This window comes from Pezoporus occidentalis, unplaced genomic scaffold (assembly GCF_034315485.1).
Source record: "Pezoporus occidentalis ecotype Australia unplaced genomic scaffold, CSIRO_AGI_Poc_V1 ctg219, whole genome shotgun sequence".
NCBI lineage: Eukaryota > Metazoa > Chordata > Aves > Psittaciformes > Psittacidae > Pezoporus > Pezoporus occidentalis.
In genome coordinates this window covers 167,845-190,267 of record NW_026914062.1, presented here as the reverse complement: position 1 = coordinate 190,267, position 22,423 = coordinate 167,845, and the positions used below count along the sequence as shown (strand labels likewise).

Below are 22,423 nucleotides of genomic sequence, written 5' to 3'. Positions count from 1 at the left end.
GCACAGACTGAGCTGGCAGAGGTCTAAGGTTTCCCACAAGGCAACTGAAACCGTAGCCAACCCCCAGATCTCAGGGGCAGAGAGACATACAAGGTTTCTCTGGGGGCCTGACTCAACAGACTTCAGGATTTGCAACTGCAAAGAAGTATTTTCAGATACAGACCTGCAGTTTTCAGATGTGAAGCAGATGCCTTTTAATAGATTTGAATGAGAGAGGTTAAGCAGCATTGCCATATAACTAACTGCATACACAGCAGAAGTTGGCCACATAGATGGGTAACATTGCCCTAAATCAAGGCAAAATACTTCACATTACCATCCTACATGTGCACAACAATTAAGGTAAATTAAGTGATTCATATGATCTGTCAGAGGCCCGTGATAGAACGGGAGAGAGAAGCCAGGAGCTCAAACCCAAGTTCATGCTACTTCACTTTTAACACGGTGTTGAAGAAGGTCCCCTCGCATATCCAAGTATTGAAGAGAACGCAGACCTCATCTGCTCCATGGTGTTTACACGTTCCTGTAACAAGACTTGTAAAATCCGCTCTTGCCGGTAAGCAGTAACATTTTAACATCCACATTTTGAATGTCTAATGATTTGGTTTGTTTACACTTTTAACTCCCATCCGTTAAATACAACTCTGACCTCTTGCTCTGTATACATATACTCGGTTTCTGGAGCTGGAGCTGTGACAAGCACATTTACTGTTGCTGTATGGGAGGAAAAGCGTTCTATTCAAAAGATAAAGCAGTAAAAACCCCTTTAAACTACTTCTATTGACAGTGGAGTTTGCCATTTCTCCCCACCTTCCCTATAGAAGGCATTTACGCAATTGGCCATGACTGCTACAGTTCCAGCCTCAGTCTTCTTAACTTTCCACACAATAATACAAAAGCAATTAAGATCCCAAAAGATTTCCTTGTAGTGCCCTAAAATTCATATGGAGAAAACAGCTCACTTTGGTTCAATATAGGATCAGAAATCATTAGAAGCTGTCCAAACACCCAGCCTCTCTGAACACAGAATGAAGTTTGGGTCTTCTGAATCCCATCAAGATCTTCTTGTCACTACCAAGACACTGAACAAGCATTCTTCTGCTACTTCAGCTACTGTGTTTTACTTCCCGGACAACAGTCACACTTCGCTGCTGCTTTGAAAACAGACAAACTTCCAGGGTTTTCACTTTTATTGGATGCTTCCAACTTTAATAATATACAGATACTCATTTTTATATCGTTCCATTCAGATCCTCACGTAATTCAGCCATTCTGTCACATTCAAATAAAAAACAGAAAAAGCACAACTGAAATAAAATAAATTTGTAGGCTGGAAAAATCCATTATAAACTTAATATTCATGAAACATTCTCTTTATAATTAAAACCCTACTTTGTAACAACTAAAGTAGGATTTAAAGAAAAACTTGATTTGCATTTTTAAATAGGTGGCCTTTGCGTATACTTTTAATCATCTCATATGTACAATGCCAACCAGTATCTCTGCCTCCCTGTGACAGAATACCTGAAACAAAACAAAAAGACACTGAAAAGGAGCTTTTAAACCAAAAAAAGAACAATAGTCATTTTCCAGGAAAATACAGTATAGTCAGAACTTGAAACACATGCTTTCCTCATCTCTATTAAGGCCTAAGAGACAGATGTGCTTTAATAAAAGCAGACAGTATGAAGAAAAGTCCTTCCACTTTTCTCTTCAAATTCCTGTAACAGCTCATCTATTTCATTTTCCATGTCTTCTGTGTGCTGTATCTAGAAAAGAAAAAAAAAATACTAAGCAACCACATTCCAAGGACATGATGTAGCTTAGAAAACTGTAATAATTCAATGCTTGTGGCTTACTGTGCAATCTAAACTGGGTGCTTTAGTGAGATTCCCAAATATACATATATTCTGCATCATGTTTATCTGCATATCCTTCCTCCTCCAACCCACTGAACTGGCACTTAACTAGTACTTTGTTGAGTAGGCAACATTCATCCTCGCTAGGTAACAAATGGAAGCTTCAGAATAGCTACAAGCACACTGAACAGATGGTTAAAATTGCAAGTCCTTGAACCCTTTTAGGCTTTTTGAATCTGGAAGGGATTTAACACCAGAATAGATCAAACAGGCTAGAGTAAAAAAAAAACCAAAGCCCGTTGCCACACTGGAACAGGTGAACTCAGCAACTTGCATGCTGTAAAAGGACTCAGATCCTTCTTCTGGTCTCCTGACAGTTTTATCAACTGCTTTGAGTGCAGCTTATTTCAGTCTTAAAGGACTAGGTCCCTGAATGTGGATAACAGAAGGCACCATTTTCCTCTTCCACATCATACATGCAACAGAGTGGTACTACAAAATACACCTACATAGGATGTTTTTCCAAGTGTATCATGATTCAGAATGCAACTCTGATGCTTAAACCCTATGTATCACAACTGCTTTTCCCATAAACAGTGTTTTGAGTACAGGCTCAACCTGTGCAATGGTTACTACTGCTTTTCATCAGTGCTTTGGTTTGAATGCACACATGCACAGGATCCACTTTGGAAGCCATGAACTTTGTTACAGTTTCTGTTTGCACAACAGCTCCAAAAAAAAACCTAAAGAATTTGGGAACTTACACCTTTTGACAAGGATTTTACTTAACTTTTGCAATATGCAGCATCTTCAAAGATTACTAAGCAAACCCCAACCTCTGTGCAGTCATCTGGGTCCAAGGAACCCATAGGCAATGAGCCCTCTCTACTTACACACTGGCAGAGCTCACAGATAAGGAATGCACCCAGCGTTGCCTCCTCATGGTTATCCTGAATGTCCACATTGATCACATGTACGGGCTGACATGTCTCCTGCTCTCTGGAATTTAAATCTATTTGGAAATAAAATATATGTAACAGCAAAATTTTGAGTGGAATGGTACCATATTTTACAGAGTATTCTTTTAAAAGTACATAGACATTGTGTAAATCTTCCTTCTTCAGCTGAAGAACCACTTAAGGTTCTTCCTTTCATTGGTTCACTGGGCATTACCATGAAGTTGAGAGATGCACCACTGGAAGGAACATTAGCAAGTGGTTGTTCTTCACCTCCCTTCCTCAGGATATTCACCTAAAACACTAGAGTGAAAGCTGCTTTCTATGTGAGACATGCTCACCTTGCTGAAGATCCATTCAAGTACCAGGGCAGCTGCTCTCAGAACTTACTAATACATTTCAAACACTCCACTTAACAAACACTTAAACATTCAGAACACTAATTGCTGAGCTTGCAGAAGCCCAAGGGGATCCTGCACTCTATTGCTTGTGACGTGACCACTAAGGACAGAAAAGGCAAGGTAACAGCCTTTTAAAGCACGTGTATGATATTAGTGCAGCTGGTTAGACTTTCAAAGTCTAACACAAAGGAAACACCTTAAACCTCACATAAGCCTGTACTCCCAGAGAGAGACAGGCTTCTAAGCCCAGGAGCTGAATCACTGCTGAAGCCCCATGACTTTCAGTGAGTTCATATCAAGGTTGCTGCATTATCTTCATGCAGAACCCAAACCCTGAGATTCTTCTGGTGTATCTCGCTTTGACTCTCATAAGGGAAAAGCTGCTGCATGTTTGCAGAGCGTAAAGCACACTCAAGAACAGTTTTTCCACCTGTACAGGAGGATTTTGTCATGGATAAACTGCTTGGTAGATCACAAGTCTGCAGAGAAGGGAAAGGACATTGCATAAGGAACACAGCTTAGACTTCATGTCTCCATCAACCCAGGGTGGAAAAATGCTCATCACATACAACCTGTTAGTCCATGAGCATTTTCCAAACAAAACTGTATCTGAGTTTCTCCAAATGCTTGTTATTTCCTTATGCCATCCCTTAAAACTGCCATATATACAAATTCTGTGTAGCTGCCAACACCAGCATCTTTGAGAAATAAGTATTCAGCCACCACTTCTCTGGTACATAAAGTCTACGTCAGTGAACGGCGAGCTCATGTCCCTGCTGGTGTTCAGCAGCAGTAGTCAGAAGAGAGAGATATTTCCAGATTTGTGAAGTACTCCGGGGGGGGAAGCACTCAAAGTTAACTTGGTTTATCAGTTCAAGGTCCTTACCTTCTACTACTTGATCATAGACTCTTTCTTCACACGTTAGGATCAAATCAAAAACATCTTTGCAGTTCTGGAATCTTTCTGGTCGTGGCTTGATTCTCTTATTTCTGTCCAACATGTGTAAAATCCCATTCTGTGTGTATCTGAAGTTGCTTGGGTTAAGTAAAGTACCTTTACTTTAAGAAAAGTCATGGTTTTGAGCAAATGACCAGAACAAGTCAAATCATTACTGTATCTTTAAACCAAGATCATTTATGTTTGCAAATATAAAGATCAGTGACTGATAAAAATAGATTCCTAAGGTAGCAGCACGATCCCCACAGGGTAATTCATGCAGCTTCTGGATTTCAGAGCCCTGTCACTGGCATTAGTACAATAGCAGAGACAGCTTTAAAGGCCCTCATAAGAGCAGAGTTCCTCAGAAAAACAACTTTCCTTGGGCAACTATTTTTATATCCATAACGCTTAGAATGCAGGCTTCACTGTTTGTGAGAGCAGAATGTCCTACATTCATTTAAGTCTCTGTCCCTCACTCCAGGGGCCTCTGTCTTCAAAGTCAATTCTATGGCGTTTCTATTGTCCACTGCACATCTGCATGAAGTCCTGCTCAGGTTTATGCAACTGAGCTTCCAAAGAAAGCTCAATAAATCACAGGAGCATAGTCCCTTAAAAATATCCCAAGATATATATAAATGGAAATGAAGAAAAACACTGACTTTGTGCCTGTCAGAGCTTCAGTCACTGTGTGAAAGGAATCTGTTATGCTGCTTGGTAGCTATATTTATGCTGGTACTGTAACCCTGAGGCTCAAATTCACATCCTGTATCCCCCTTTCTGAGTGGCTTCACTTATCCCACCATCTTCTGAGCCTTCCACGACATGCAGATTCATTAGGAGCACACCAGGGTTGACTGTCACGTAAATCTGCTCACTTGACCAAAACCAAACTTGCTGGAAGGGCGAAGTTTTATGGGTAAATGAGGAATACCAGGAAAGATTTTGAAGAAGAAACCTGGAAACTCATGCATCTCTTCCTTGCTTTGAAGCAGCAGCATTTTTAGCCATCTAAGTATATAGTTTTAAATTAAAATAGCAGTAAGGATAACAGCCTAATTTCTTGAGGTAAGGAACTTGAGTAAAAAACCTTCATCATTAGTAGGCATGTATGCAAGAGGTCATTTTGGCTTATTTCCTTGTTCAAAAGGCCATATACATACCTAGCAGGTATCTTAATTCTTTTCAGAGAACAGTCCTAATCCTTTGTAAAAGGCCAACAACTTTCTGTCTCCCTGTTTGCAGTCCCTCTCTGGTATCTCGGTTCTACTGCCCTGGGTAGATCTGCCCCTGCTCATCTATATGCTTCAAGGTGTTTTTCAACAGTTTTCAAGCAAACTGCCTCCAAAGCTTTTAAATCTTTGAAGTGTTTAAGCTCCATTCAAAATTAAGCCCATTTTTCTACCTGTAAGAGCCTACTTGATGGAAAATATGTTCAGTTCTTGAAGTGCAAGGGTGCAGACACATTGAACTTCTTAAGGACATTTTCAGTTTTGAATGATACACTGTTTATCATAAATACGGTGTCAATTCTCTCTCAGCCAACTGGCTACTACTGCATTTCTTTTCTTCAGGTCCTCCCCAAGCCTTTTATCTTCTTTCCCAAAAGACTTCTCCCTATATAATTAAATAACTTTCTTTTATAGCCCAAAGCTGCCTCACAAGCAGCTCTTGCACACCAGCACGCCTGTAAAACTCTCACTGGGTTTGTCATGCTTGGAAGAAAACCCACTTCAATGTAGCCATTTCAGACCTCTGGTTATTTGCAAAGCGGGAAAGTGACTGCAAGAGCCATTTTCAAACATCTGGCAAACATCTGGCTCTGTTGCTCTGTTCACTTCGAAGGTGAGCCCTGCCCTGGGCTCTACAGACCTCATTTCTACATCATGCAGCTCAAGGGGAAAAAAAAAATACACAGCGTCCCACACAGTTTTTTGGGTTCCTTTTTTTCCCTTTCTAGGATGTAACACTGCTGGCATCTGTCCCCCAGCTTTGCAACTGAGCTTGGAGACAGGATTACGCATATTCACAAACCCACACAGTCAAGCTTGCTGCTTCACGCAGTCAAGCATGCTGCTGCCAACTTACAGCTATTTTTTTTTCCTCCAAGGGTCCATCTGCCTATAAAAGGAGACTGAAATAAGCAGTTAAGATTCATGACACTGTCATATTTGGTTCTCTGGAATCTTTTCCACCTGGAAAAAGAACAGCATACCATCCTTGCAGCAAGCAGGAGGATGTGATCTGCATCATTGTTTGCAATGCATAATCATAACCCAGCTTCTTTCTCTTCATGAGCTCAGGTGAATGCAAAGATATGACAACTTAGTAATGGTTTCCACCATACTGCCAGATGTTGAGGCATTTAAGTGAGGTTCTGCTTTCCTTCCAACAGATTTCAGCTCCATGCTCCCTGCCTCCTGCACCTCTGCTCTTTCCTTCAGCAGTCATTTCTTCAGAAGGTACTCACTAAGTCTTCCCCGGCTTTCAGTGATGCTTTGTTGTCTGGCCACAGCAGCCTTCTTAACACTACCATGCTCAGAAATGCATTCATTTATCTAAGAGGCCTTCACTTACTGCAAACTATTAGTATAGTAAATCCATCACATTTTTACACTGAGTCCAACTCAGGTATCACCTTTATTGGAGTAACTATGCTTAACAGACCTACAACATAATGAAATGTATGCATGACAACTCACTGTTGGAAAGACTTGGTATAAAAAGGAGATGGTGTAATTCAGGTTTGAGTTTTGCCAATAGACATGGCATTGTTCCTCTTTCTTACAGAGACAGCTACACCCAGCTATTTCTACTGTCACTGACTGAGCATTCTCTCCATTTACTTAAGGATATCACATAATAATGTATTAATGAAGATATTACTCTAATATGTATGTGTGTGTTTAGATTAAAACCCTAAGGCTTTCACAGCTTCTTCCTCAAGTCTGGTGGGGGCCAAAGCTGCAGGCTACATACCCACACATCACTGAAAGCAGCAAAGATCCTTAGTTTGGCCTAGAGCTCAAGAGATAGACAATGACTTGTCAGTGCTGAACAGCTGAAATTGTAGTTGAGGATGAAACTGGAAAGCTACAAGCTGTCAAAGAAGAAAAGAACGGGAGCAATGGCCAAGTCCACTGCCAAAGAGCTGGAGAAGGGATATTACAGACTTACTGAAGACAGAACAGACTTACCAGAGACAGAACACAAGATGGTCTCAAAGATGTGGCATGTTTGGTTATGCCATTCAAACCTTGTGTACTTGATCCAAGTGTGAAAGAGGAGCTTGCTATAGATTGCTGGAATCTACAGTGTCTGCTCACTTAGCAAGACAGTTCACAGTACTGACAACTCCAGTCCATGACACGACACGAACATGTAACAAAGGAATACAGAAATCATTATGGGGACCAGCAGGCCAGCTGGTTCCTAAGAGGGTTCCCAAGTATCCCACTTGACTTTTGGATGCTCTTCTCAGGCTTAGAAACAAGTGCCAGATTTCAGAAGATGAGCAGCAAATGTTGTAGGATTGGGTGGGGGGAAGTACTGAGGTAGCTGTGAGATGTCTGTGAGAAAAACATTAGTCACTGCATTTCATGTCTCAGAGAAACGGGGTCTGCAACAACTATTTTCAAATTGGTTTCTGTTGTTGCCATTGCTTTGTACTGCAAAACTCAAAGGTAATTCTGAAGTAAATAACAGTTGTAGCTGGAGAGGGTAACTGATAAAGCCAAACACAAGCATTACAAACTGAAATCAATTAAAGCATTTCATTTAACGCATTGGGGAACCTGGAGAACACATTCATGAAGACAGCAGGACCACTTTTAAACAGCAGCATGCAGAGCAAAAAACATGCTGGATGAGGTCTTCTAGTGCAACACTACAAACAGAAGACTGAAGAACAGAGGGATGTGGTTAATCCACAGTCTGAGTACCAACCAGCTCTGCAAAGCTTACACACACACAGCCTGTGTGCCTTGGGCAAACACTTCTTACAGGGGTCATCAGGATGTCTCTGTTCTTGCACTAAAGATCCTGAAGGCTGCCAGTTCTGTCACTGGGCAGCAACAACGCTGGAACAGATTCTGCCCCCCACCCCAACTTACCACCTGTGGAAAATACAGTACTTTAAGCACTTCAGGGTTTTCCACTAAATGATCTCTACACTATGTCAATTAGAGGTACATGGCAGCAAGACAGTCTGAATTTCTTATACACATCCTGAAAGTGGACTTCAGTAATTAATACTACTTCTGATTTTAACACTACTTTTACTCCCTTGTACCCAATCAGTCAAAATAAAGCATCCCATAAAGCAGCAGCATCACTCTTGGGGAAGATGCACTTAAATGCAGATTTCTAGTAAATTCCCCCTTTTGCTGACTTTCAGAAACTTACTACAGGCTTTTTTTTTGACAAGAGCTCTCATGCATATGAATTTCTCAGGGCTGCCAGAGCTCTACCTGGAATTATCAAGCTTTTCAGACACTTCCTGCGTGCACATGAGCAGCACACATAAACAAGATCTTCCAACGAGCATTCCACGCCCGTAACTGTTCTCTACATCGAAAGGGATTTTATAAATACAGCTGTGTCAGCCAACTTGTTTCTACTGAGATGGAAAATAAGAAACTGGCACAGACCTCTCCTGCCATTCCCATGCTAAACTTCCAGTTTGCGCTGCTAAATGCTTCCTTATATGCTGGGTCATCGCTGAAACCTGGCTGTATTTACTCCACTTGAATAAATCTGGCACCTGGATCCCCAACTGCCAAAATAATTCTATCTGAAACACAGAGGGAGATCTGCTGTCCTTCACAGAACAGTGACCCAAATAATTCGGACAACACTTGAAGCATGTACCTGCACACTCCTGTGTAATCTAAGAGTACAAGGAGTATGACCAATGTAAAATGGTAACAGCCACCTTATTTGGATTTCTCTTGTCACATTTTTCTGATCTTCCTTCTAACTAGATGTGGGTTATTGAGCATATTCCCAAACACATCCAAACAATCTTTCGTTTCTACCTGTTAGGGGTTTTCAAAGTGCTCCTCTGTGAGCTGCTGAGAGATGTTTTCTGCCATGCTACGTGGGCAAGCTACACAGAAGCGAGCTTTCAAAATGCCTCATAAAAGCAGGTGACATAAGCCATCTCCGCTGTAGATTATCAGAGAAGATTGACACAGTTCACTTCATTTCTATGATTTGTATCTTTGGCAGAACTGAGAAATTGTAAAGACCAGAATCATTAAAAAAAAGATGAGGAAGCATCAAAGTTTCACTTGCTCTCCCAATGACCATTGGAATGACAGCTCGGAACAGAAGCTGACACCTGTTTATCGGTTCAAAATCCATGAAGAAAATCAAATGGAAACATAAGATAAATACATGCACAAAGAGCTTACCTGAGGTAGAATTTCATTTAAGTTACTCCTCAAGATGGAGCTACATGGCCCCAACAAGCTGCGTGCAGATGCTCACAGATCTCAGTAGTCCTCCTGTACCCCCACAACACAGGAGGTGGTGTGACTTCCCCCATCAAGCAACTCAAGGGTAGTTCAATGATTCAGAATGTCAGGAATTACTACTCAAGTATTATGGATCCTAGAGCTTTTGTTACAGGTGGCAGAAGTTTCTGCAACAAACAAATGGTGTTCAAAAGAAACTGGGAAGTGGTTTAGAGCAGGATATTCCTGTCACTGCCCACTTTCCTTCCAACAGCTTTTCTGCATCAGTGCCTGTGCTCATTAGCTCGGGCCATGAATCATCTGGTATCAGTATCTTATGCCACTTTCTGAAAGTGAAAAAGCACAACCAAGAAGCAAGATCCAAGATCTTATTTGATACTACAACCCTCTTAAGGAAATGAAAGTCTAAGCCCAATGGAAGAAAGATCTTACATAACCAAAGAACTTAAGAGATGTGAAGTGGATGTTAAGGGAAAGCAGAGGAAACCTTCTGGAAGAGATGACTTAATACTCCAACTGTTGCTAGAAGCTAAGCTTGGCTCCAAGACAGGAAATGCAGTTTCTCTGCAAGAAAAACCTAACTGCAGTGGTGCCTGACCAAGATTTCAGCACCAAAAGATCCTCCTTCATCACCACCCTACAAAGACAGAAAAATTATTCCTCTCTACAGTCTCACTGCTGCTGGGTGCCCCCTCATCTCAGCTAGTCCTAATCCTCTTTGTGTTTATTCCTCTTCATGGGCACAGAAGATGGTGTCTCAAGTAGGACTGAAAAGTTTTGGGAAAGGCACAGAATCTCTCTCCTACACAGTTCTATAGCAAGGCCAACCTAGTTCAATGATACACTTCTGTTGGCCTTCCTCTTCTTCTGTAGGGAAATACAGATTCCCATTTTGTTCACCTAAACCTGGTGAAGGTCCTGTGCATCAGAACATACTTCAGATTCCCACTCCCCTCAATTCTGGAACTCCTGTATACAGTCCCTTAAGCACAGTCCCTCAAGCCAACGCTTTCTCCACAGCCAAGACATTTTCCTCTACTGATGTTCTACCACAACACATCAGTTAATAAAGCATTATCTTCTTAGGCAGATGGAAGACGGGGATAAACCAGGGATAAGCATCAGCTATGGGAAAACCATAATGCTATGCAACATTGCAAATGAGTATTTCCTGGCAAAGAGGTCTGTATATGGCAGAGAAAAATGGTTCCACTTGCCCTGAATGTGAAAGGTACTATTAAAAAAGCCAACCAACCAACCACCACACATCAGCAATAGCACAAACATTCCCATATGGCCATCCAGCTTAAACATGGAGTTCACACAGAGAAAACTAGATCTGAATCACCTAGACACCGACTGAGATGTACCAAGCCAGTTTTGCTTCTTCATTTCCCAAACATTTTCATGCTAACTGAAGCACACCTTTAGTAACTTCTGGAGGCATGTTCCAACCCCCTCCCTCCAATTTTGTATCATCATGTAACTATGGAGCTAAAACTGGAATTGTATCTACAGTTAAGAGATCAGGTGAAATTAAAAAAGAGGAGGCCAATTAAAAAGAGTAGGAACCAGAGGAGGAGGCCAAGCTTGCAGAGGTAGGCTGCCTACAAATCCTAACAAAACCCCCTCCCTATGGAAATCACTTGGGATCTTCCAGCTGAGGGTCACAGATTGATCAGTATTGAGAAAGGGATAGAAGCAATCAATCATTAAGTTAGTTAATGTTGATAAAGAATCCAGCACCTCCTGCTGCAGAATTCTGAACAGATTTCCATTTGAACAGCTCCCGTCCCTGAGGATAAATGCAACTGCTGCTGCAGTTTTAAGGTGGCATTTAGGAAGTTCCATCCCTGACTAGTTTTTGCATTCACTTGAAGGCAAAGTTCACCAGTTTTTCCTCTATTTTTGTTTAACCTTTAAAGTCCCCACCATATAACTAGAACCAAGTCCTTAAAATCCTTCAGACAGCTTTAAGAGGCAAGTGTTCACAGTGGCCTGTCTTTGAGAGGTCCAGTTACACATGCAAATAGAATGTAGTGTATCTGTACTATGCACACAGAACTCCAGAGATAACCACACAGTGTGGTCATGTCTCCTGCAGGTGAGTAGTAGAGCCCTCTGCTGATACAGAAATAAAAAAAAGGAGGACTTTAAAAGCATCCAGAAGTCACATTCAGAACAGCCTTAAATGGCTTTGTCACAGCCCTCTATTAGGACTTGGGGAATTTAAACGCTGTATTCTAAAGATGCAGTGGTAGATGTGGATACTTATTTTAACTGTAAGGCTTAACTACCACATCTTAAATTGCTTAAGTAATTCCATTTTAGATACACTGCAACCACCTACTCAACTGAATCTGTATGCCTGGCTCCATTAATCCCTTATTCCTCTGCATCTGAAATTCAACATATGCCTTCAAGATATGTCAGCTTGTATTTCACTAATTACTGCAATGAAGGTGCTTTTAGTCTCTCTGGAGTGGGATTTTTAAGTTCTCCCCCATTTCCACAAGTGAATAGGGGAGTTCCAATGGATCTTTTCCCCCTAACTTTGCCCTGACTTATGCTCAATACCGCAGAAGCTCCTTTCTGTTAGAGACTACTGGTTTCCACAACAGGGGGTCATTCATTTGGCTGGCCAGAAAACATTCAAAGCTTCTCACAGCCACAACTTTGTGGAGTACCTAGCATCTTTAGGCCCCTACTGGCACACAGAACTGGAAGAAGGACATCACTCCTGAGGCACTTCCACTGCAATTATGGGAGCACAGGCAGCTGTCACCCAGAAATACTATTTCAAACCCCATGGAAGGGCTACAACTGAGTCATCTCACTGAGCTGATGGAAGCAAGGGTGGGGAACAGAACAAGCTGCTAAACTGTATGAGAAAACCACACGTTCTTTTGTTTCTCCATCCCACTCAGAGCCCATCAGAAGAGCAGACCCTCACACCCTTCAGCAGCAAGTAGCACTTGCATTGCCCATCACCTCCAAGAAAGGAATGCTCACCCAAAACCCTGAAGAGTCCCCACGACCCTGGTTCACAAAAGATTACCCCACAACCCCCTGATGAGAGTAGGCCTGGGTCTGGTTACCATAGAAGTATTTACCCTCAAAACCTGTTTCTGGCAATGGAGCTGCTTTCTGTGCTGAGAGTCTTGACTCTGGAAACCTTAACTTATATTATCTGAGAATCAAAAACGCTAAGATGTAGAGGCAGTTCTTCCTGCCCCGTTTCCCCTTGAACAGCTATTGTTTGAACTTGCTTTCTTTTATCTTGAGAAAAGGTTTAACTGTAACACTGCATATACATATGTCCAGCATGGAGCAGAACAAAAATGGTAACTCCAAAATATGCTGAAAGGGGAAGGAGTAGGTAGTTTTTCTGATGGTTTTCTCTCAAAGCATCGCTGTATTCAGTACAGCAGCAATGAGGAATGCAACAAGGAATTTACAAGTCTTTAGCACTTGTCAAAATTACTTCTCAATTCAAATAATTTTATCTTGAAGCAATTCTTTTTTGACCAAGATGGGTTTGCAAGGTTTTCCTTTTCTTTGTAGGCAGAGGGATAAAAAACCCCAAACACCCCCGCACATCACAAGGGATTCATTAAGACTACACCTTACATTTTGATTTTCTGTTTAAAAAGACTTCTACCTAGGTATTAGGAATCAAACAGCTTGCAAGGGACACTATTTGTGTGGAACACCATGCAGAAAGGTACTGCAATGTTCTACCAGTTCTCATTGTGCTCTACAGCTTTAATCAAACAGCCCAGCCCTCCTTAACAGGAGCCTTTTGATGCCAAGTGGAAAACCCTCCACCACCCTTGGAGTATCAGGAGCTCTATTTCTGGTCAGCAGATACAACAGTTTGCTGTTGTAGTAAGCCGCAATATCATGTGTGCTACGCAACAACTGTACAGTTAGCTTCCCAAAAGTTCCTGGGTTTGCCGACTCCTTAGGTAACAGCTTGAATGTTTCTACCACGTGCCAAGTTTTCGAGGCTCTGATAACCTGTTTAGTCTTACTCCATTTTTTTTCTCCCCAAAACCATGTGAGAAAACTGGGCTATCTGAGCACAATGAAGATATTTAAACCATTCCTGTTGGATCTCCAGATGGCCATACCCGAGATTTTAGGGAAAAACCTTGCAGCACTAAGAAGTGCACAGACTGCTCTATTAAACTACCTACATTCATTTCTGGGATTCTTTCTCTAAAGGGTTTCTATCTTTTAAGTATAAATTCAGCATATCCCAAATCCCTTATTTTGGGCAAGTTTTCTCCTTCATATTTAACACTAAAAAATTAAAATCGGATCCCTTGTTGAGGAAAGAGTACCCAGAACGAGTTTCCCCAAGTTGTGGGTCTGTGGGTTTTCTTAAAACCAAATGAAAATTCAAGTTGATTTTTAGAATTTTTTGATTTTTTGATTTTTTTTTTTTTTAGCATTCAACTGCAAAACACGCAGCTGGACGCCATGGGTTTAAGTAGTGTGAATAACCTTGATCACTTCTGCTGGTCAGGATTAAACATGTTATTGAGCTCTCCTATGCCCATTCTTTATCATATTCTATAGGGATTTTTTTTCAGTGCACCGATCAAAAAATGTATCAAGAAATTCTCAGTGAGAAGGGTGAGCTCTTTAATGAAAGTATCCTCTTTCCCAGAAAAGAGTATACAGGAAACCTTACCTGGCAGTTTGAGCTAAATACAACACTAATGGCAAGGTGGTCGCTCTTCACATATCCGTATCAGGGCAGTCTTTGCACTGAGAAAATACGATCCACAGTGCAATGGAGGTAATGAACAATCTGTGATGGTATTAATGTGCTTTCATTCAAGAGCTAAACATGGTAACACACTACAAAAGAGCATTCTGAATGTGTGCATTGTAACTCAATAGCAATTTACAAGGGAGCACTAGAGGCCCATTGTAAGGAAAAAAAGAAAAAAAACCTCCTATAAACTTAAAACATTTTAAGTTCTCCAGTCAAGCAACTATATATTCCTAATGCATAATGCCAAATAATGAATTACACCTTTCAAGGATGAACCATATTGGATTTTTTAAAGAGGCCACGCCACAGGGATACAGTTCTTTGTCTTTCCTAAGCAGATCATTGTACATCTGATCATATGTTGTTTTGAAATCATAAACATTCGGCTTGTCCGGTGCTGGTCCTGGCAGTTTCACATGAGTCCCTGTTCCAAAGGATCGGACGCTGAATCCTCGTTTGCTGGAAGACAGAAAGGGAAAGGGGGAGAGAAAAGGCAATTAGAGTGGATGGACTTTAAACACCAAAGTGCTGAAAAAACACAGACTGAATTTTAAATACACCTCTTAGCAATCAGCCAAGTCACAATCAAACAAATGGGCAACTCGTCAGCTAAGTTGCCAATTGTACCCAGTGTGCACATTTCTTTGCAGTTACAACTGAAACTCACACACCATTTCTGAAGAAAACTTACATAAAATATTAAATTTTCTTAGACTTACTGTACATAGAGTTTTGGTTATTTCTTTTTTGCTTTCAGGCATCTTGGATTTGCAACAAGCATGTTTTCTCTATTCACTCTCAGACAATAATACTATAGGCAGTGATGTTTTTGTCCTGATAGAAGAAAGTAACAATACCAACTGCTCAATACTTAATTATTCTGCTAAATTGCTGGACTAACTACATTATTCCCCTCACTATGTTGCCAAAACTACCTCTAATGTCACCTAATTAGCCAAGTACAAATATTTGTGTACCTCAAGTGGACTGAAAAATATGCCATGCATTTACAGAAGTGGGGCTGGTAGCTAACACCAGGGAGAGCTTCATTCCATTCTTATGAACAACTGTGTGTTTAATAATTATAATTAAAAAAAGAGGCAGAAACCTGCCTGACTTTAAGGATAATGACAAAATTTTTGATTAACCTATAAACATTTATTTGACCCTCAACAAATCCTTCAGCAATATTATTTAACAAACATCGTAATGTTTTTTAACAGACAAAAACTATACTTATTTCTGGTGGCCTAATGGACAAAATTACATGTTAAAAAACATCTGGCTTTGTAATGATAATCTAAGTTCTAAAACAGGTCAGGACCACAGTTTAATCTCATTTTTTTAGACTCACACTTTGAGTAATTTAGCAGAGACTGAATAGAGCAAGCAATGTTAAATGAAAAAACACAACCCACAGCCCCTAACCCTCATCAAAAAAATTCCATTTATTTTCCCTGCAATACTTCCAGACTGAAGTTTTTATTCTACTGCTTGTGTAGACATGGAAAGAGCCACAACATGCACAGAAGAAACTGCAGTGGTAAGATACTGCTATTTCAAATTGATCAATATGCATTTCTCATGTGGAATTTCATGCTTTGACACCAGCAGGTGCCAGGGTGCAGCTTTTACACTATTTATGCACTAGCTGTACTATTATGAAATATTCTGAAGATGTTTCAACACATTTCTTGCAACAGTTGGGGGCGGAGGAGAGGGAAGAACGCACAGAACCATATTCAACAGAGCCTGTTCTTATTAAGCAGCTGGACAGATCTAGTTTAGTGAGTCATTAAGTATCTGTTGTCATGTGGCACACAGCCTTTAACAATGAATATTTTCTACAAGACAATGTTTATGTGGTATTCCCTCTTGGCCTAGCAAAAACTATTCAGAAGACAGAAAATAATGAGCATCAACTTTACTACAAAGAGTAAAGGGTAAGATATACTGCTATCCTGTCCTAGCACTGACTCCTGAAAATGTGAAGCTTGAACACTGACCTGTAAATGCTGTAAGATTCTGGGAATGTGTTTCTATTAACATGATAAAGACCAATGTGTGTAAACTATCAACATAGTGAGTAAATACAAGCCAGTACACAGATCTCATTTTCAGCAGGTATGCTCACCTCACTGCAATGTGATCACATGCACTACTCACATGCTCATGAGTTTATAGACTTTTAACTGAAGAACCTGTAAACAGTCACTGCATTACCCTCCAAAGAATCTCACAGCTCACAGCAAATAGTGCTTCTGATGTGCTTTCTTTCCATTGGAAAACGGATGACCCAGGGAATTACAGACCAGTCAGTCTCACCTCCGTGCCTGGCAAAATCCTGGAGCAGATCCTCCTGGAAGGCATGCTAAGGCACATGAAAAACAAGGTGCTTGGTGACAGCCAGCATGGCTTCACTAAGGGAGAATCCTGCCTGACCAATTTGGTGGCCTTCTATGATGGGGCTGTGGAACTGATGGACAGGGGTAGAGCAGTTGATATCATCTACCTGGACTTGTGCAAAGTGTTCGACACTGTCCCACATGACATCCTTGTCTCTACATTGGAGAGACATCAATTTGATGGATGGACCACTCGGTGGATAAAGAACTGGCTGGATGGCCACACACAAAGAGTTGTGGTCAGTGGCTCAAGGTCCGGCTGGAAACCAGTAACGAGTGGTGTCCCTCAGGGATCGGTGTTGAGACCGGTCTTGTTCAACATCTTCGTCGCTGACATGGACAGTGGGATTGAGTGCGCCCTCAGCAAGTCTGCCAATGACACCGAGCTGTGTGGTTCAGTTGATATCCTGGAGGGAAGGAATGCCATCCAGAGGGACCTTGACATGCTTGTGAGGTGGGCTGATGCCAACCTCATGAAGTTTAACCATGCCAAGTGCAAGGTCCTACACCTGGGTCAGAGCAATCCCAGGCACAGCTACAGGTTGGGCAGAGAAGAGATTCAGAGCAGCCCTGCAGAGAAGGACTTGGGGGTGTTGGTGGATGAGAAAATGAACATGAGCAGGCTTCAGTGTGCGTTCACAGCCCAGAAAGCAACTGTAACCTGGGCTGCATCAAAAGGAGCGTGACCAGGAGGTCAAAGGAGGTGATCCTGCCCCTTTACTCTGCTCTTGTGAGACCTCACCTGGAGTATTGTGTGCAGTTCTGGTGTCCTTAACACAAAAGGGACATAGAACTGTTGGAACAACTCCAGAGGAGGCCACGAGGATGATCAGGGGACTGGAGCACCTCCCGTATGAAGATAGGTTGAGAAAGATGGGGCTGCTCAGCCTGGAGAAGAGAAGGCTGCGTGGAGACCTCAGAGCAGCCTTCCAGTATCTGAAGGGGGCCTATAGGGATGCTGGGGAGGGACTCTTCATTAGGGACTGTAGTGACAGGACAAGGGGTAACAGGTTAAACAGGGGAAGTTTAGATTGGATATAAGGAGGAAATTCTTTCCTGTTAGGGTGGTGAGGCACTGGAATGGGTTACCCAGGGAGGCTGGGAATGCTCCGTCCCTGGCAGTGTTCAAGACCAGGCTGGACGAGGCCTTGGGTGACATGGTTTACTGTGAGGTGTCCCTGCCCATGGCAGGGGGGTTGGAACGTGATGATCTTAAGGTCCTTTTCAACCCTGACTTTTCTATGATTCTATGTAGGAAGCAACTGCTGCTGAAAGCAGAGCTCAACACAGGACTACACTAACAAAGCACTAACACATGACAGAACTGCTTCTCTTTTTATAATAGCCAGTAATAACTATTACTAGACACTAAAATGCAGTAAACCCTGCAGGACCACCAAAGCTGGGAGGGGAGAAGATTTTCAGGTCAAATCATTAATTTTAATACATCACCTTCTATAACATGTAGCAGGAAAATATCTGGCATCAATCCCCTCTCACCACAGACCCCTTCAAAAATACCTTGTGTTACCAATGTAAAAAAAACAAACCCAAACCAAAGAAACAACCCCCCCCCAAAAAAAAACTACAGTATTGAACAGCAGGAACAGGAGCACTGCTAACTGATTTTGACTATGAAATCTTTAAAACATTAAGACCTTGCTGTAATTTGCATTATCACTGATAAGCTGTCAAATGGAAGTGCTTTAATATATAGAAGCGTTAAAACATTTCCTTCTTCTTGAGGGTTTATTAATACAATTTAATGTTTCTAAAATTAAGGAATACAAATTCCAATACCTCACTGCATTCAGCTGCTGACAGATAACGTCAGCAGAGAAGCTGTCTAGTGACTTACGTCAACTGTGGGGGCTGCAACTTAACTTATGTGGTCAGTGTTGAACTACAAATCCTGGCACCAATATGAAATACAACTTTCAGCTACGAGGACTTCAGTATTTAAATCTAGTTGCTGTCACTACAGATCTCCTATTCACACTCCTAATTTCTTAACACGCTTCATTCCCTAAAACAAAGGAACATTAATATATATTGAGCATGTATCTGTACCCTTCATGTTTTCATTATCAGTAGTAACACACACAGCCTGAACTCAGAAGACTGAGATACTGTATCTATACCTTAAGAGCCTAAAAATACAGTTACCAGAGCACCTCCTATACACTGGGAGAGTCTGAAATGATAACTTCTTTTTAAAGGCCATCAGTGTGATACCAAATAAATATACACAACCAGAAATGTCAAAGTTGATGTATAATAAAGATTGGTAATGAGAATTGTTAGCATTCCACCTTCCTCTATGCTTGAGGAACTGTGGCCTAAATCTGCATAATCTATAGCTAAAAAATCCCCAAAACCTATACACAGATTACAATTACACTTATAAAAGCAAGCAATGTTGGGCGAGTAAGATTCAACCTAGGGACTAGTTACAGACAGACATCCAGTTTGACAGCTTTTAAAAAGGGAAGGTTTATGCCTTTCCACATAGTCCTTACAGCTTTTCCTCTTTTCCCTGTACTTTAATGTCTCAAAATACCCCTATGGTGATGGTAACAGTACTACCAACAAACTTCAAAAGACCTTCAGTTGAATTCTGTTGGAAGATTAGAATGAAATGTTTAAAACCTGGTTAATTAGAAAAATATGTAAACACACTACAAAGCACATGGGAACTACTGAACCAAGATAACATCAGAAATTGGAAGACATGAAAGAGATCCAACACATGCGCTTGTTTTCCACAGGCACAAGTGGCCACAGGGAGGTATCAAGTACAGAAAGGATGAGTGAGAAATTCAGGCTGGAAATGAGACTCATTACTAGAACGAACCACTGCAATTTAGAAGGACAAAAAGTTTGTAAGTGTCCAAAAAAAAGCAACTCTTATCATCTGGTATGCTGAAAGAAAGAAAAATAAACCTAAACACACACCATCACCCCCCAAACTGCTGAAGTGTGTGAAGAAAGTATTACAGGTTTGCTTTTCTGAGCCTAAAGGAGAAAGACCATAAGGACGCTGTAAAATGTAAATTCATCAAGATGTTAAATCAAGCCTGTTGGTAAGTTTGTACATTCAAGAGGATAAACTACCAAGAAGCATAAAAGCAAGAAGTGATGGACTGCAGGTACTTCCAAGAGATGCCTATCAGGTAAGTGGAACATTTCACCTGGATGTTCTATGTAGACGGCTAAATTTGGTATTTTATAAATGGGTAAGAAGTTAAAATTCAGGCATTTCTGCAAGACCATTTTTGCTTTAAAAGGCATTAGCATCCAATTCATGCAACTTTTAGTAGGCATTAGGTAGGCCTAACATCAGGAAAGTAAAATAAGCTCACCTTACTGCTAAGTATTTTTCTCTGTGAACTGAGGAATGGATTAAGCACAGTTACTGTAAAAATTCTACAGAAAACTCTGGCTTCACTAAAACTTGTAATTCATTAAAACACTGAATAGACCAGATGAGTTAATTCTGAAACCTGGCGTAAAGCATTACAGAAATGTAAAAGACTCAACACAATCACTTCATCAAAAATATTGATTTTTATACATACCCTAGCATAAATATGTGCAAAAATAAAAGCCTATATAAAATATTTCTGCAACACCCTAGTGCTTTCCAATGTGTAGCCTGTTTATAAATGTTCATTAAGATGCTCACACTGAAGATTGCACTCCAGACTGTTTCCAAAGTCACCTGCAGTTCTATAGGACTTTTATCTTTTAAAGTCTTGTAATCTGTTGAAAAATACCTTTAAGATTCATTTCTTCTTAACTCTTCTTCCTCCTTAATAGTGTTCCTTCCAACTGCAGTGCAACATAGAGCAAGAGATTACCCTGAATTGAAGCCTGCATTGGCTCAAAGCCTGCCTTTCCCAGAGATTCACTGGCAAATGACCATTCTCATTGTGTGGGCTAGTTATTTCTTTAGAAGTGCAATTCATCTCTGTTTTGCTATTTATGCTATTGTTGCTATAATTACATAGGATGTCACTCAAAATAAAAATTTTCTGAATGCAAATGTTTTGCTACTTTTAATTAAAGTCCTACGGAAGAAGAGACTTTTAAAAAACACCACCACATTTCCCTGTCACATTTGCCAGGGAAACAGTCACACCGGAAGTGATTTATTACTTCTGCAAAAACAGAGGAAGAAAAAGGCCAGACATTAGAAGTAAATGTAATTTTGCCCTTAGTACTCAGGTTCTGGTTAAAACTCAGCTCCAGTATTATTAGCAGAAAGAAACCAACAGAAAAATAGCACCCTTCTCCCCCCCAAAAGAGCCACTGGTAACACTGTGTTTTCAACGAACCGCCACATGTAACATCTGATGCCAAGTTTAAGCATTAACAGCATCATACGCGGCTCACAGTAAAATGGCTGCCAAACCAGATGCTTCTGTTATTTATTCCTTTCAAGGCTGCTGGTTTTATTTTAATATAGCACACAATTTACACGCAGTGGTTGAGCTTACTATGCTAGCACTGTGTATCGCCTAATGTGAATGGTATGCTGCGTAACTGTAACAAAATCAGAACATCTTCACCGTGTTCCTTCAGTGTATATGGAAGGTTTAAGAACAAGGTTTAGGTCTCTCCTGTCCATCAGTCTGTCCCCAGCCTCCCCTCTTTTGAGCTCCGCCAAGCTGAAAATACTTGTAGTGCTAAACAGATGAACCCTCATAACCTGGAAGACATTCAGTACGATGAGCTAAACGCTTGTTTCCAGATGCCGAAACACGAGGCCTGCTCTGCGCCTGTCCAATTCCCCAGCTCGTGTTTTGCAACGCTGGATCTGGAGTTGTGCCAGCGGCGGTGGAGCAGAGCCCACGGCCCGGCCCGGCCCGGCCCCGCCCCCCCCCCCCGGCGAACCCAACCTGGAGCAGGGTCCGGAGGAGGCCGAACGTAAACAGGACTAAGTCCCCAAGCCCATGGGACCAGCAGGGCCAGGCGCGGGGCCCGAGCACACGCTCGGGCCGCAGCCGGCGAGGCGCCCCACTGCTCCGACAGCCCACTCGAGCCCGGCTCCAGTGCAGGCACAGCAGCCAGCGTCCGCACCAGAGGGGCCAAGGAGGCGGCTCCGATACGGTCCGGAAGGGCAGCCCGAAAAGGAAGGCGGCCGGAGTGGCTTACGACGTAGTCGCGGGGCCCGGCAGCAGCGGATCAGGCCACGCCGCCGCCGCCGGCCGGAGGAAGGAGGGCGGTCGGGCAGGCTCTGTTTACCTGAGGATGTTGTGCGCCTCCATGCTACGGTTCTGGTTGCTGGAGCACACCACGGCCACGCGGAGCGGCGAGGAAGGCATGGCGGCGCAGGAAAGAGCCCAGCTCCCTCCCCGCGGCTCCCAAACCCTCTCGGCCCCGGCCGCGACTCGCACAAAATGGCGGCGGGAGCGCGGCGGCGGGCGGTGCCGGGACGTGTCACCAGGGCCGCGCCGCCCCGCCGCGGCCAACCGCGAAGCGGGCGTCAGGGGGCGGGAGCCGCCGCCGCACGGAGCGAGAGGCGGGGCGGAGCGGCTGGAGGCGGGCGTCGCCTCCGGACCGGCCCCGATCAGCTGCGGGACCGGCTTCGTGTCCCTCT

At 42.2% G+C, this 22,423-nt stretch overlaps 1 protein-coding gene across 1 annotated transcript; it reads right to left on the bottom strand.

Moving 5' to 3' along the window:
- Nucleotides 1–1,172: 1,172 nt before the first annotated feature.
- On the bottom strand, nucleotides 1,173–22,286 carry SSU72 (SSU72 homolog, RNA polymerase II CTD phosphatase). The gene is made up of 5 exons (XM_062620020.1): nucleotides 22,069–22,286; nucleotides 14,732–14,875; nucleotides 4,103–4,242; nucleotides 2,753–2,871; nucleotides 1,173–1,769 (listed from the first exon to the last, which is right to left on the bottom strand). Exons 1-5 carry the CDS (start codon nucleotides 22,146–22,148, stop codon nucleotides 1,668–1,670), a joined length of 585 nt encoding a protein of 194 aa, XP_062476004.1. The 5' UTR covers nucleotides 22,149–22,286; the 3' UTR covers nucleotides 1,173–1,667.
- Between the last annotated feature and the right edge of the window lie 137 nt (nucleotides 22,287–22,423).